Below are 16764 nucleotides of genomic sequence, written 5' to 3' on the forward strand. Positions count from 1 at the left end.
ACGCTGACAGCGGCCAACTGGATACAAATCCAGCGAACTACCAACTGAGCTACATCCCCGCCCGGAAATAATAAGTCTTATAATTATGGTAAGAACGTTCTGAACCCTACACGTTTTCGATTACGATTGTTCTTGCTTTGACATAATAATTCGGAAACCATTCATTTACTGAACTGATGCAGTCGTATTTCAGTGTAGTCTGCTACGTATGACAGAGTCGATCGAGTCAGTCTTCCAAACTGGTCTAGCTGGTACGTTATCGGAATAACACTTGTGTTTTCTGTTAGCCGCTGGGAATTGTATACTAACTCATCATTTGGTATTGTGGATGATAAGCTACATGGCACTAACACGGCATATGAGAAGAATCTATGCAAGTCGGCGAAAATTAGATGAAACACAGCGGCTTCTATATTTAGATCAGTGGCACTGTGACACAGGCACATGCAATCTGTCAGAGAAAAAACCCCACTTCTGCTTTATTTGAGAAGCAGGGAATTTATGGTCATTTGGTATTGTGGAGAATATAAGCTACATGTCATTAATTAATTCTGAGGATGAGAGCACAGTCTCGCTTAGGCAAAGGGCGGAAGAATACGCTCTGTGGAAAAGTTAGCGCACTCCAAGAGTGCGCTAACAGTTTTAGCGCATCGCCATTAGCCAACCAACTGGTTCACATCAGTCATGTGACACCAGCACTTACTGACAATTATTATTATTATTATTATTATTATTATTATTTAAGTTATTGAGACATCCCAGTGCACTAAGGGATTTATAGAGCAAATCGAGAAAATTCATTATTGAACGAAGCGCATAGCGCTGAGTTCAATAATTATTTTCGAGATTTGCTCTATAAATCCCTTAGTGCACTGGGATTGTTTCAATAACGATATTGTCAGTACCGCCATAGAAAAAAGAAGATTCCAAGCGCACATTTTGCAACGCGCATTTGAATAGGCATAACTGTGTGGTCAGGTCGTGTACAGTAAAGATCTACTTTTGTGTGGGGTGTCTCAAGTGTGTCGTGCTTTCGTCACACGCATTTTAATTTCTGTTGGTAAATTCCAGTGTAGCGTTAATCTGAACAGTGATGATCTTTCAGAGAGACCTCATTTGAACTCGGAGAAAGGGCTGTGCTCTTCATTATTTGCGATTCGAAACCTCCAGTCGAGCTTCGACGGATTGACTGTGCGGAGTGACTCCCCTTGAATTGACTCGAAGCCGCGGGACTCGACGGTTCGCACATTTTCAAAACAAATGTGGCATATTTCCGTGTTGTATCTTCACTCATCGGGGAGTCTGATACTAAATATGAACGGTAAGAATGCTCTGAACCCTACACGTATTATATCCCCATCGTTTTTTCGTTCACATTTGCCCAACATGTTTATTTGCTGAGCGGGGTTTATGTCGTCTGCTAGGGCAATCAAACCACTGCATGCAGTCTGCACTGACTGAGTCTGCACGCACGAGGCACGCTGGTAATAAGTCTTATAATGGTAAGAACGTTCTGAACCCTACACGTTTTCGATTACGATTGTTCTTGCCTTGAAATAATAATTCGGAAACCATTCATTTACTGAACTGATGCAGTCGTATTTCAGTGTAGTCAGTGCGGCTACGTATGACAGAGTCGATCGAGTCAGTCTTCCAAACTGGTCTAGCTGGTACGTTATCGGAATAACACTTGTGTTTTCTGCTAGCGGGTGGGAATTTTATATTAACTCATCATTTGGTAATGTGGATGATAAGCTACATGCCACTAACACGATGAGAAGAATCTATGCAAGTCCGCGAGAATTAGATGAAACACAGCGGCTTGTATTTTTAGATCAGTGGCAGCCGCACTGTGGTACAGGCACATGCAATCTGTCAGAAAAAAACCCCACTTCTGCTTTAATTGAGAAGCAGGGAATTTATAGTCATTTGGTATTGTGGAAAATATAAGCTACATGTCAGTAATTAATTCTGAGGATGAGAGCACAGTCTTGCTTAGGTAAAGGGCGTAAGAATACGCTCTGTGGAAAAGTTAGCGCACTCCAAGAGTGCGCTAACAGTTTTAGCGCATCGCCATTAGCCAATCAACTGGTTCACATCAGTCATGTGACACCAGTACTTACTGACAATTATTATTATTATTATTATTATTATTATTATTATTTAAGTTATTGAGACATCCTAGTGCACTAAGGGATTTATAGAGCAAATCGAGAAAATTCATTATTGAACGAAGCGCATAGCGCTGAGTTCAATGATTATTTTCGAGATTTGCTCTATAAATCCCTTAGTGCACTGGGATTGTTTCAATAACGTTATTGTCAGTACCGCGAGAGAAAAAAGAAGATTCAAAACGCACATTTTGCAACGCGCATTTGGACAGGCGTAACTGTGTGGTCAGGTTTGTGTCACTGGATCTACTTTTGTGTGGGCTGTCTCAAGTGTGTCGTGCTTTCGTCACACGCAAACTCTTGTTACACCCCTGGTATAGGGGTGTGTAATAGGATTCGGTTGATGTGTTTGTTTGTTTGTTTGTTTGTGTGTGTGTTTGTGTTCGCATATAGATCTCAAGAATGAACGGACCGATCGTCACCAAACTTGGTGAACAGGTTCTATACATTCCTGAGACGGTCCTTACAAACATTGGGACCAGTCAAACACACGGTTAGGGAGTTATTGGTGGATTAAGATTCTACAAGGACTTATAGAGGGACATATTAATGGTCAAAGGGAAATAACCTTCTTAGTTGGTGGCAGTGAGAATGGTTATTTCCCTTTGACCAACGGGGGTGTTTTTCCTACCTCGGAGGAATTTCTTGTTTTAATTTCTGTTGGTAAATTCCAGTGTAGCGTTAAGCTAAAAAGTGATGATCTTTCATAGAGACCTCATTTAAACTCGGAGAAAGGACTGTGCTCTAAGTTATTTGCGATTCGAAACCTTCATCGAGCTTCGACAGATTGACTGTGCAGAGTTTTGCCCCTTGCCACGGTCGACGGAAAGTACATTTTCAAAATAAATGTGGCATGTTTCTCGTGTGGTATCTTCACTCATCGGGGAGTCTGGTACTAAATATGAACGGTAAGAATGCTCTGAACCCTACACGTATTATATCCCCATCGTTTTTTCGTTCACATTTGCCCAACAAGTTAATTTGCTGAGCGGGGTTAATGTCGTCTGCTACTGCTAAGCTACCTGGGCAATCGAACCACTGCAGTCTGCACTGAGTCTGCACTCATGACGCAGGCTGGTAATAAGTCTTATATATGGTAAGAACGTTCTGAACCCTACACGTTTTCGATTACGATTGTTCTTGCCTTAAAATAATAATTCGGAAACCATTCATTTACTGAACTGATGTAGTCGTATTTCTGTGTAGTCTGCTACAGAGTCGATCGAGTCAGTCTTCCAAACTGGTCTAGCTGGTACGTTATCGGAATAACACTTGTGTTTTCTGTTAGCCGCTGGGAATTGTATACTAACTCATCATTTGGTAATGTGGATGATAGGCTACATGCCACTAACACGGCATATGAGAAGAATCTATGCAAGTCGGCGAAAATTAGATGAAACACAGCGGCTTCTATTTTTAGATCACTGGCACTGGCACAGGCACATGCAATCTGTCAGAAAAAAACCCACTTCTGCTTTAATTGAGAAGCAGGGAATTTATGGTCATTTGGTATTGTGGAGAATATAAGCTACATGTCATTAATTAGTTCTGAGAATGAGAGCACAGTCTCGCTTAGGCAAAGGGCGGAAGAATACGCTCTGTGGAAAAGTTAGCGCACAGTTTTAGCGCATCGCCATTAGCCAATCAACTGGTTCACATCAGTCATGTGACACCAGTACTTACTGACAATTATTATTATTATTATTATTATTATTATTATCATAATTTAAGTTATTGAGACATCCCAGTGCACTAAGGGATTTATAGAGCAAATCGAGAAAATTCATTATTAAACAAAGCGCATAGCGCTGAGTTAAATAAATATTTTCGAGATTTGCTCTATAAATCCCTTAGTTCACTGGGATTGTTTCAATAGCAATATTGTCAGTACCGCCATAGAAAAAAGAAAATTCCAAACGCACATTTTGCTTCGCGCATTTGAATAGGCAACTGTGTGGTCAGGTCGTGTACAGTAAGATCTACTTTTGTGTGGGCTGTCTCAAGTGTGTCGTGCTTTCGTCACACGCAAACTCTTGTTTTAATTTCTGTTGGTAAATTCCAGTGTAGCGTTAAGCTAAAAAGTGATGATCTTTCATAGAGACCTCATTTAAACTCGGAGAAAGGACTGTGCTCTCAGTTATTTGCGATTCGAAACCTTCATCGAGCTTCGACAGATTGACTGTGCAGAGTTTTGCCCCTTGCCAAGGTCGACGGAAAGCACATTTTCAAAATAAATGTGGCATATTTCTCGTGTGATATCTTCACTCATCGGGGAGTCTGGTACTAAATATGAACGGTAAGAATGCTCTGAACCCTACACGTATTATATCCCCATCGTTTTATCGTTCACATTTGCCCAACATGTTAATTTGCTGGGCGGGGTTTATGTCGTCTGCTAGTGCAAGGCACTGCACTGAGTCTCATTTCAAAAACAAAAATTGCTCGTCACGTTCCACTGAGTCTGCACGCAAGTGAGGCAGGATGGTAATAAGTCTTATATATGGTAAGAACGTTCTAAACCCTACACGTTTTCGATTCCGATTGTTCTTGCCTTGAAATAATAATTCGGAAACCATTCATTTACTGAACAGATGCAGTCGTATTTCAGTGTAGTCTGCTACGTGCTGATCTAGCTGCTACGTTATCGGAATAACACTTGTGTTTTTTGTTAGCTGCTTGGAATTGTATACTAACTCATTATTTGGTAATGTGGATAATAAGCTACATTGCCACTAACATGGCATAATTTTGAGAGGAATCTTCGCAAGTCAAAACTGAAAAATTAGACACAGCGGGTTCTATTTTTAGATCAGTGGCAACTGTGGGCGGCACAGGCGCATCCAATCTGTCAGGAAAAAACCCACTTCTGCTTTAATTGAAAAGCAGGAAATTTATGGTCATAATCATTGGTATTGTGGAGAATATAAGCTACATGTCATTAATTAATTCTGAGGATGAGAGTACAGTCTTGCTTTGGCAAAGGCTGTAAGAATACGCTCTGTGGAAAAGTTAGCCCCCAAATTGAAACTCAATGTAATATAAAGAAATCCCCAACAACAACAACCCAAAAAAACTAAAAAGAGACCAAAAAGCAATGTACTCACGTTAAAATGACGAACACGGAACGAATAACGGCGACGTTTCGACCTAAGGGTCTTCTTCAGGCACAAAAACACAAAAGTACACACACAAAAAAGAAGAAGAAAGACGATAGAACAAATAAAGAGGAGAACAACTGACAAAACAACTGCACTGCACAAACCGACAAATGACATTTGTCATTTGTCGGTTTGTGCAGTGCAGTTGTTTTGTCAGTTGTTCTCCTCTTTATTTGTTCTATCGTCTTTCTTCTTCTTTTTTGTGTGTGTACTTTTGTGTTTTTGTGCCTGAAGAAGACCCTTAGGTCGAAACGTCGCCGTTATTCGTTCCGTGTTCGTCATTTTAACGTGAGTACATTGCTTTTTGGTCTCTTTATTGTTCCCTCTCACATGCAGTCGCCATTGTTTAATACCAAAAAAACTAAACAAATTTTTTAATTTTTTGGGCTGGGGGGGTGGGGGGGTTCCGGGAACCCCAGAACTCCCCCCCCCCCCCCCCCTCGTCCGCACCTGACATTGGCTTTTGAAATAAATAAGTCCTAAATGTTTTGACAAATACAAAGTGTTAACACACATAACATATTAATGCAAATAGATGAATGTAGCAATCACGTTGCTTTACACTCGTTTATCTTCCACATCGCTTGCTGGTAGCTGTTGCTCATCATAGAAAGCCATCACGTGAAAAAACAAAAACAATTACCTATAAGAGACAGCGTCACCGTCCTCCAAAATGAACAAATATACACGTTTGCCTGCATGATTTTCACTCGCACAGAATATTTGCCGGAATCCTGAGGTTTGATGAAGGGTAGAGACAGTCCCGCGTTGGGGAGAAATCCAGCACGACGAAATTGGTCCGTCGTGAATAAATCTTTTCCATCGTACCTTGCTATCGAGGTCGCCTTGTCCTTGCCTGGTGCCTGCGGAAAATATTGCCCGATATATTTATTTTATTCCAGTGACATGGAAACTATATCAAGCTTACAATGTGATAATGTTTAAATTCTATACTCAGCAATTATTAAAATAATTTAATTGTATACGTACATATGACTTTGTTTTAATTCTGTTTTCAGTGATTTCACTCTTATAAGAATTTGAAATATACGTTTTATACGCTAAATTAATATTCTCTCCGCTGAGTCGGACTGTGAGGCGATGGTGATGAAAGGAGAGAGAGAACAATGGAGAGAGAGAGAGAGCGCGCGCGCGCGAGAGAGAGAGAGAGAGAGAGAGAGAGAGAGAGAGAGAGAGAGAGAGAGAGAGAGAGAGAGAGAGAGAGAGAGAGAGAGAGAGGGGGGAGATATAATGTATTGATAAAATATTGTCACGTGTTGTGAACTGTGAGTTGATAAAGATGACGAAACAGGTTAAAGAGAAACACATTATATCTTTCCCCCGACATAAAAGTGAAAAGTCTGGTTTACCCTTTGTCTTTAAAAAAACCCAGAAACAGCTTGTGTGAGGAAATACATCAATTCTTATTCGTGTACAATTGAGCATGTGGTTAGTAACCTGTTTCCATCACTCACAAATTGTGTGTGTTATATAACAGTTTTGCTAAAATGTGGAAGCTAATTTGTCGAACCTGAAAATACCAGTCACGGTCGAGCAGGGTGTCTCCATGTCCCATCACGAAAGACCAAGCGAAGGACACGCTGCCTCCTGCACATGCCTTGATCTTTGCCTTGTCTTCAGGGCCTCCGTTCCACTGATACGCCTCCAACGCTGTACAGTAATAAGGTGTCTCAATTACTCCAAATAATATGCATGTATTCACACCATGGTAACACTTTTGCTACGTCTGAAGGTTGACTGACTTATAGTGCTCTAGACTGAAGGTTTTGAGGAAGGGATGTTATAGGACTATGAGACGGCATTTGCGAGTTTATGAATCAGTTTTACCAATAGCATTTTAGTATGTTCCCTTATTGTGAGAGGATTGCGCAACCCAAAAAGGAAAGAACATCTATATTTGATTTATTGAAAAAATAACGAAGATGTAGGATTTGAATTGCTTGCAGGAATCATATATAGATGACAACGTGTAAAATAAGTGGGAGAGATATGAAAGGGACGAGTGTTATTTTCGTCAGTTTTATGTAATAAAATGGGACAAATTATTCTATCGAAGAGACCTTTGGTAGTGAAGCAGAATTGTATTTTAAACAAAATGAATATAATATTTACAGTTGAACACGTTTCTTATTATTTGGTGAAGATTTGTTTCACTATCTTTTTTTACTTAAAAAAAAAAATCCAAAATCAAAGAGACTGAAAACGTTCCAAAATTCAGAATAAAAAAACAAGAGAGGTAAGTTGTTGGAACGTTTTTTTAATGACAAAACAATACGTTATAGTCAACAATAACCCCCTGCGGGTTAGGGGGAAGAATTTACCCGATGCTCCCCAGCATGTCGTAAGAGGCGACTAACGGATTCTGTTTCTCTTTTTACCTTTGTTAAGTGTTTCTTGTATAGAATATAGTCAATGTTTGTAAAGATTTTAGTCAAGCAGTATGTAAGAAATGTTAAAGGTACAGTAAGCCTCCCGTAAACCATCACAGATACTGTCAGGCTTTTACACACAGTACAAACACCCTTCCATTTGAACGCTCACCAAACGGGAACATCCTAGGTGCCCTACGTAAAGAGCGAGCAATTTTCAAAGAATTTATTTTTGCGTGGTTTATCTTACCCCTGAGCCATCGTGAACCCGTGTGATCCAGTTTCCCTTTTTCACAATGCAGTCGTCTGTTTGTAATTTGAATGCGGCTCGCTGTGAGCTTATCAGTAATAGCACGTTAGTATGTACCTCTGACTTTTCACGAAACAAACGAATGTGGTTCATAAGAACTCGAGCGATGGCTTTTGACTGCCTATAAACCGTCGTCTGCTACAAAAACCACGACCTTGCGTGACCCTGCTTCCGGGTTTTTCTTTTTTCAAACTTTCAAAACTTCGAATTGTACTTATCTTGTCTTGATGAAAAAATAATTCTTTTATGATTTAAGAATGTTTGTGTAACAAGCTGTCAATTGATTATTTAGATTTTAAAAGTTAGGTCTAGAGCCAAAACGCACAATCATCGCTCCACGGCTATCACCAGTTGAAGGGAAGTAACTCATTTTTGACCTGAGTTCAGGATGGGTCCGATTGAGATGGTCTCAATCCGAAAAATTAATTCTTTGAAAATTGCTCGCTCTTTACGTAGGGCACCTAGGATGTTCCCGTTCGGTGAGTGTTCAAATGGAAGGGTGTTTGTACTGTGTGTAAAAGCCTGACAGTATCTGTGATGGTTTACAGGAGGCGTACTGTGCCTTTAAGTCCTTTGTACTGGAAACTTGAATTCTCCCAGTAAGGTCATATATTGTACTACGTTGCAAGCCCCTGGAGCAATTTTTTGATTAGTGCTTTTGTGAACAAGAAACAATTAACAAGTGGCTCTATTCCTTCCCCCCCCCCCCCTTTCCCCGTCTCGATATAACCCTTCGTGGTTGAAAACGACGTTAAACACCAAATAAAGAAAGAAAGAAAGTCAACAATATATGGACCCACCGGTGCACAGACAAACAATTAGTGACAAAAATGTATGTTCATGGAATGTTCGGCAGCTTGCCAGGAAGTCACAAGCAAATAATTCGACATCGAGAGAATTTAGAGAAAATCAACGATGATGTCATCTATGTTAAATGTAAAAATAAAAGTTATGAGAGATCAAAACAAAAGAAGAAAGAAAAGATTTAGTTAATAATAAGAGGAGATTTTATGAGATCAAAACAAATAATAAAAGAAAAGGCTGAGTAAAATATTAGAAGAAAATTTATGAGAGATCAAATCAAAAGAAGAAAGAAAAGACTTAGTTAAATAAGAAGATATGTTATGACTAAATGTAAAAAGGAAAGAACAAAAAGGCTGAGACAAATAGTACGAGGAAATCAATGAGAGAGCAAACAAATAAAACAACGTAAACCTTAAGAAGGGATTTTTTTAGACGACGAAAAAAATAAAGAAAGAAAAGGCTGCATTAAATATTAGAAGGGAATTGATGAGGGAGCACAACAAACGAAAGAAAAACAATGCTGAGTGAAATATAAGAAGGGAATTGATGAAACAGCGAAACAATCTATACATATAAATAAAAGAGAGTGTCTGTCTGTGTGTGTGTGTGTGTGTGTGTCTGTCTGTGATCACCAAAGCTCCGAGAAGGGAGGGGGCAGGAAGACGATGTCGTGCATGTGCACTCCTGTGACTGTGAAGATGTGCACCTGACCACCACCGCCGCTGCCGACGCCGCTGCCGGCAGCGGCGGTGGTGGTCAGGTGCACATCTTCACAGCGACTCTCCCAAACGAGTCAAAAACCGGGGGCTGGAAAACGTGCAGTGTTGCAAAGAATCGACGGCTCAGAAAGCTGCCAGCCCTCCTATCCTGCTCCGCCTCCCCCCCCCCCCCCCCCCGAAGAGAGAAACTTTTAGTTGTGGCTTGGCTCTTCTAAAAAAAAAAAGTAAACTTGCCCCCCCCCCCCCCTTTCAATCCCCAGATCCGACACCACCACCACCCCCATTCCCACCACCACCGCCGACTCCACAACTACCACTCCCACTAGCCCTACATCTTCAACACCAACCCAACCACCATCCCCAGCACCCCCATCATCCCCCATCACCACCACACCAACCCCTTCCTTACCCCCTAAAAGAAAAAAAGAATTATAGTAATCTCGATGTCATCACTGCATGTCTACTAAAACGGCTACATTTCGTCTACAACACATCAAAGCACAAGCCGCGTCTGCATCCCTCAGCAGGTTCACGTCATATTCCGGAGTATTCAGATCAAAGCACGAAGCCGCGGCGTATCAGCACGATTGCAAAACTGAAGAGAATTCTCATGCCCTCGTACAGATAAAACACTCGAAAGAATTACACGCACTTGTCACACACAGAAACAGATTGCATATAGATCTACACTTGATCATTCAAAACAACAATCGCGCTTTCTGTATATATGTCTCTGAGAATTCACACACGCACACACTAGCTCTCTCTGTCCTAAAATATCAATATGTGACAAGACAGACAGAGAGACAAACAGACAGACAGACAGACTTTTTAGAATAAAAGTAGTCGTTTTAAAATGTACCTGTTTGTACAGCGAAGAACAGTCGAGATAACTATAGTTATTGTAGCGATATCGGAAGAACTAGAGGAATACCCGGCTTCGCCGGGGTGAATCGCGAGACAGAGACAGACAGCGTGGCGGTTCATGACAATCACCTCTGCAGGCGAAGTCCTGTCAAACGGGATTGAGCATTTTAGAGCTTATTTCTTAGCCCTATATTATCTGTTGTGGCTTCTCAAATGCCAGAACATACAGACAGACAAAAGCCGCTAGACCCCATCACAAACAGAACTCTACAATCCACAGGTTTTTGCCCACACACACACACACAAACACACACACAAAGAAGCCGTATATATATATGTATATCTATCTCTATATATAGAGATAGGTGAGAGTGTATTTTTCGCGTGGCTATAAATTGATTCGACCTTTTCACTTTGACAGTAAGAACAACTTACGGGTGCAAGGGAAGCGTTCTGGACAGCGCAGTGACATTCTAAAAATAGTAACTCAGAAACGGGAATTTGGGGTGAACGGCGCGACAGAGACAGACAGCGTGGCGGTTCACCACAATCACCTTTGAAAGGCGAAGTCCTGTCAAACGGGATTGAAAATTTTAGAGCTTATTTCTTAGCCCTATATTATCTGCTGTGGCTTCTCACATGCCAGAACATACAGACAGACAAAAGCCGCTAGACCACATCACAAACAGAACTCTACAATACATAGGTTTTTGCCCACACACACACACAAACACACACACACACACAGAGAAGCCGTATATATATATATATATGCATATCTGTATCTATACATATATAGAGATAGGTGAGAGTGTATTTTTCGCGTGGCAATAAATTGATTCGACCTTTTCACTTTGACAGTAAGAACAACTTACGGGTGCAAGGGAAGCGTTGTGGACAGCGCAGTGGACAGCGCAGTGACATTCTAAAAATAGTAATAGTAACTTACAAACGGGAAAGCCACACGAAGGAAGGGAGATAAACGCCAAACACTGGAGAAGATAAGGAAGAGTTACTTATAATGGTGAAATGAACACAAAAACCAAAATCAGTTCAGCGCTGCGCGCTGAGAGCACGTGTTGAAATATCTCATCGATGATATTGTGTCCGGGGTGTAGCTGAATACGGTGTCCAAATTTGAAAAAGATCCACCGAGAACTTTGGCGTTGTGATGTGGTGTAGCGGCTATGGTGTGTCGGTATGGGGGCCCGGGTAGCTGAGGTGGAACCAAAATAGCTGAGGTGGAACCAAAATCGGTTCAGCGCTGCGCGCTGAGAGCACGTGTTGAAATATCTCATCGATGAGGTTGTGTCCGGGGTCTCTCTGAATATGCCCACCAAATTTGAAGCAGATCCATCGAGAACTTTGGCCGTGCATCGCGCACAGACAGACACACACACAGACACACAGACACTAGTTGTATATATATATATAGATAGATAGATACTCACGTCAACATGCCGAATGGCACAAACAGGATGTTTACATTCGAACGCCTTCGAAGATTTTCCATTCGTTCCATTTGTGACTATTTTAATAGATTGTGCATGTATTTAAGCGTTTTAAACTCTTACGTACAAATTGTGGATTCTTTCTAATAAGTGTGTACCTGCGGCCAGGCATCTCAGCCACGATGACTGTGTGAATGTGTATTTGTACGTCTCCATGCGTGTCAGCCACGGTATGTGCGTGTGAATGTCTGCGTATAAATGCTTCTCTTTACATCACTTAATAAATTTTCTTTTTAAACATACACTTTTGAACCGAACTCAGAATGTTTTATTACCTGCGCGTGTGTGTGTGTGTGTGTGTGTGTGTGGGGGGGTGTGTGTGTGTGTGTGTGTGTGTGTGTGTGTGTGTGTGTGTGTGTGTGTGTGTGTGTGTGTGTTTGAGAGACGCACACAGACAGCCATAGACAGACAGAAGAGCCCGGGCGAAGCCGGGTCTCTCACGCTAGTAAACAATAAAAAGAAGCCTTTGTAAATTATAAGAAGGAAAGTTATAAGAGATTGAAACAAAGAATAAAAGAAAAGGGTGAGTAAAATATTAGAAGGAATTTATGAGAGAGCAATCAAAGAAAGAAATAGCATGAGTAAAATGAAATATGGGAACTTATCAGCGAGCGAGGCAAAACAAGAAAGAAAAGACTAAGGTAAATGTTAGAAAGGTTTATATGCGAGAGCCATACAAAGAAAGAAAGAAATGGCTGAGTAAAATATTAAAAGGCAATTTACGAAAAATCGAAACAACGATGGAAAAAAAAACTTAGTAGAATTTAAGAAGGGAATTTATGAAAAGGCTGCGAAAGAAAAATAAAAGGGAATTTATGAGAAAGTGAAAGAAAGAAAGAAAGAAAAGACTGATTAAAATATTAGAAGGAATTTTATGAGAGAGCGAAAAAAAGAAGAAAAAAAAGCTAAGTAAAATTTTTGAAGGGAATTGTTGAGAGAGTGAACAAAAGAAAAAAGTAAAAGGTTGAGTAAAGTATTAGAATGAATTTTATGAGAGAGCGAAACAAACAAAGAGAGAAAAGGCTAAGTAAGATATTTGAAAGAAATGTATAAGAGAGCAAAATTAAAAACAAAAACAATCAGGCAGATCAAAAGGTTTGAAGGGATTCAGGAGAGAGCGAAACAAAGACGGAAAGAAAAAGCTAAGTAAATTAATGGAAGGGAATTTACAAGAAGAAAAAAAAGGCTGAGTAAAGGAAGGAATTTGACGAGAGAGCGAACAAACCAAAGAAAGAAATGGCTGGTTTTTTATTACAAAGGAATATCTGAGAGAGCAAAATAAAGAAAGAAAGAAAGAAAAGGCTGAGTAAACTATTAGCGGAATTAACGGCAGAACAAAACAAAGAAAGAAAGAAATGGAAGAGTAAAATCTTAGAAGTGAATTTACGAGAGAGCAAAACAAAGAGAGGAAGAAATGGCTGAGTGAAATATCATAAAGGAATTCATGAGAGAGCGAAATAACGAAAAAAAAATGGCTAGTAAAATTTTATAAGGAAATTTATGAAAGAGCGATACAAAGAAAGAAAGGAAAGGATGAATAAATTATTAGTGTAATTAACGAGAGAGCACAACAAAGAGAGAAAGAAATGGATGAGTAAAATAAAGGGAATTTATTAGAGAGCAAAACAAAGAAAGATTGAAAAGGCTGAGTACAATTTTACATTTTATAAGAGAGCAAAACATTTAAATAGACAAAAGGGCCAGTAAATTATTAAAGCGAAATTAAGAAGAGAGCGAAACAAAAAACCAAATAAAAACGAAAAGTTTTAATAAACCATTAGAGGGGAAGTATTAAGGGAGCAAAAGGAATAAAGAAAGAAAATACCGAGTAAAATATTTAAACAATTTGATGAGAGAGCGAAACAAAGAAAGAAAGAAATGGCTGAGTGAAATATAAGAAGGGAACTTATAAGAGAGCAACATGCACAAAGAAAAAAAAAGCTGAGTAAAATAAAAGGAAGGAATTTATGAAAGATCGAAAAAAAAGGCTGAGTTAAGTATTAGAAGGAATTGATGAGAGAGCGAAACAAAGAAATAAATAAATGGTTGAGTGAAATGTAAGAAGGGAGTTTATAAGAGACCAAAATAAACAAAGAAAGAAAAGGCTGAGTAAAATAAAAGGAGGGAATTTATGAAAGATCGAAAAGAACAAAAACAGAAAAGGCTGAGTTAAGTATTATAAGGAATTAATGAGAGAGCGAAACAAAGAAAGAAAGAAATGGCTGAAATAGAACGGAATTTAATTAATAGATAGCAACATTAATAAAGGAAGAAAAGGCTGTGCAAAATATTAGAAGGGAATTTATGAGAGATCAAAAACAAGAAAGAATGAAAAAGCTGAGCAAAATATTAGAAGAGAATTTTTGAGTGAACGAAACACAGACAAATTTAGAAGAGTGCGCTAACAGTTTTAAGAGCATCGCCATTACCCAATCAACTGGTTCACGTCAGTCATGTGACACCAGTACTTACTGACAATATTTATTAACAAATGATCAATTCGAGTACAATTCATTTTTATACGTACATCCTTTCTAAGTACATTTTAGAAATAAAGGTATCTGTGGTGCAAATGCCCACTGTGATACTCACCGCTTAACGCCACCACAAACAGCGCAACGCCGATCATCCGGAAACGAATCGACGTCATGGTCAGAGGATCATCCGAGTAGAGGATACTCTTCTTCTTCTTCTTCTTCTTCTTCTCTGTTCCTCCACTTAGAGACCGAATGCCGGCGTATCGTCTTGCTAGATTATTTATAGGCACAAGAAAAGCAGAATAACCGTTGTAGGTCGCAATTGTTGCGACGTCTGTTGCAACAAGAACCGTCAACAAATTTGAGTTCAACAAGATCTGAGACATCGATAGCACATTTCCAGCACGGCGGTGTCAAGCTCCTCTGCTGGCAAGAAGACGACAGGGGGTGAGAGGAAAGGCGGGTAGGGGTGACAGCAGTGCAAGAGTCGACTTTTACACACACACACACACACACACACACACACACACACACACACGCGCGCGCACGCACACACACACACACACACACACATACACACACGCGCACGCCCTCACGCACGCACGCGTACACACACTGTCCCTCTTTTTCTCTCACTCTCTTTCTGTCTCTGTCTCTCTCTTTCTGTCTGTTTTCTGTCTCTCTGACTCTGTCTCTCTGTCTATCTCTCTCTCTCTCTGTCTCTCTCTCTCTCTCTCTCTCTCTCTCTCTCGCTCTCTCTCTCTCTCTCTCGCTCTCTCTCTCTCTCCCTCTCTCTCTTTTCTATCCCTTTCTCTCAGTCTGAACAACTCCTTTAAAACCTAATTCGCTTCAGTTTTTGACTGCACGGCTGCGCTTGGCAGGAGTGAGCGATGACTTCACTGTGAAGCCATTGTTCCTTGTAACATTGTCTTCTTGCACGCTCTTTTATTCTATTACATTTAAAAGGGTTAAATGTGTTTGGCGTCCTTGTTTCTCTTGTTTGCTCGGGAAGCGCCCCAGCAGAGCGATTTGCCAGCTATTGATTTAAACCGTGTGTTAAATTCGTCATCTGCTCGGTCAAATCTGAGCAAATGGGACTGTTATTGTCCGATATGCTGAGCAGTTTGGAGGCTTGATGTTGCCCATGCGATCTTATCATTCGCTGACGTGCATTTTAAGCTGGGCTACTTTACAGGACATTGGGAAGGATCTGAGCACGTAGAAATACAGCTAGGTGCCCTTCGTTCACAAGAACGCTTTTAATTAATTGGATTTTTGTTTCTTTCTGTCTGTGTATCGCATTTAAACGGGGTTAATGAATCCTTATCCACACCAGGACACGTACCAATGCTGTTTTGGCAAATACAGTTCTTATTATTCTTGTTCTGTTTTTGGTCTTAATCTTGGCAGCAGTAAATTCGTTAATGAAAGTCCCAGTAATAGGAAACCTACAATCAGAATGCATGTTTTCGTCAAAGGTTATCTCACGGTCATGAAAAGGTGGTTAATGATATTCTTGCATCGTGAAATGAACTTATGTTTTCCCTTTATAATGTTGCTAATTACGTTTGGAATTGATTTTCCCCTGGCACAGAGTCAGGTAAATGAGTTTCCTTCAAATCTCTCTTTGTTTCCCTCCCTGTACCGCCTCTCCGTGTCCTTCTCCGCCTGTCTCTCTGTCATTCTCTCTCTCTCTCTCTCTCTCTCTCTCTCTCTCTCTCTCTCTCTCTCTCTCTCTCTCTCTCTCTCTCTCTCTCTCTTTCTCTCTCTCTTCTTTCTTCTCTCTTTCTTTCTCCTGCTCTCTGTCTGTCTGTATCTCTGTCTCTACCCCCTCCTCTTTTCTCTCGTTCTCTCACCTCCCACTCTACCTACTCTGTCTCTGTCTGTCTGTGTGTCTGTGTGTCTGTCTGTCTGTCTGTCTGTCTCTCTCTCTCTATTTCTCTCTCTCTCTCGCTCTCTCTTTCTCACCCCCCTCTCTGTCTTTCTCTCTCTCTCTCCGCCTTTCTTTTGTTCTCTCTCTTCTGCCTCTCTCTCTCTCTCTCTCTCTCTCTCTCTCTCTCTCTCTCTCTCTCTCTCTCTCTCGTCTCTCTTTCTCTTGCACCCCCACCCCCCCCCCCCCCCCCTTTGCTCTACCTCTTCGCTGCAAACAAAAACTGTGTGTGCTAGCTAATATTTGCTAGATAATTAGAATCTACTGTACAGTACCAATTATGTGCTTGAATCACTGAATCGAAGAATATTTTAAGACGAAATAGAGTTACATATTACGCTTTTTGTAGCTGCTTTGCTCAGTTTCAATTGTTAACAGCTAAATAATTGCCTTTGAAACGTTCCCGTAAAACGAACGCGCGCTGGAA

General features: G+C 40.4%; 1 protein-coding gene across 1 annotated transcript in view; it reads right to left on the minus strand.

Annotated features, from left to right (window-relative positions):
• LOC138970667 (microfibril-associated glycoprotein 4-like) overlaps positions 1 to 14668 on the minus strand; it is a 46315-nt gene extending 31647 nt beyond the window's left edge. Inside the window, exons 1-3 of the mRNA XM_070343140.1 lie at positions 14523 to 14668; positions 6861 to 7000; positions 5973 to 6192 (exon numbers count right to left, since the gene is read on the minus strand). Of these exons, the coding sequence (XP_070199241.1) occupies positions 5973 to 6192; positions 6861 to 7000; positions 14523 to 14580 (418 nt within the window). The 5' untranslated portion in view covers positions 14581 to 14668. The remainder of the gene's footprint in view (positions 1 to 5972; positions 6193 to 6860; positions 7001 to 14522) is intronic.
• Between the last annotated feature and the right edge of the window lie 2096 nt (positions 14669 to 16764).

This window comes from Littorina saxatilis, linkage group LG1 (genome assembly GCF_037325665.1).
Source record: "Littorina saxatilis isolate snail1 linkage group LG1, US_GU_Lsax_2.0, whole genome shotgun sequence".
Taxonomy (NCBI): Eukaryota; Metazoa; Mollusca; class Gastropoda; order Littorinimorpha; family Littorinidae; genus Littorina; species Littorina saxatilis.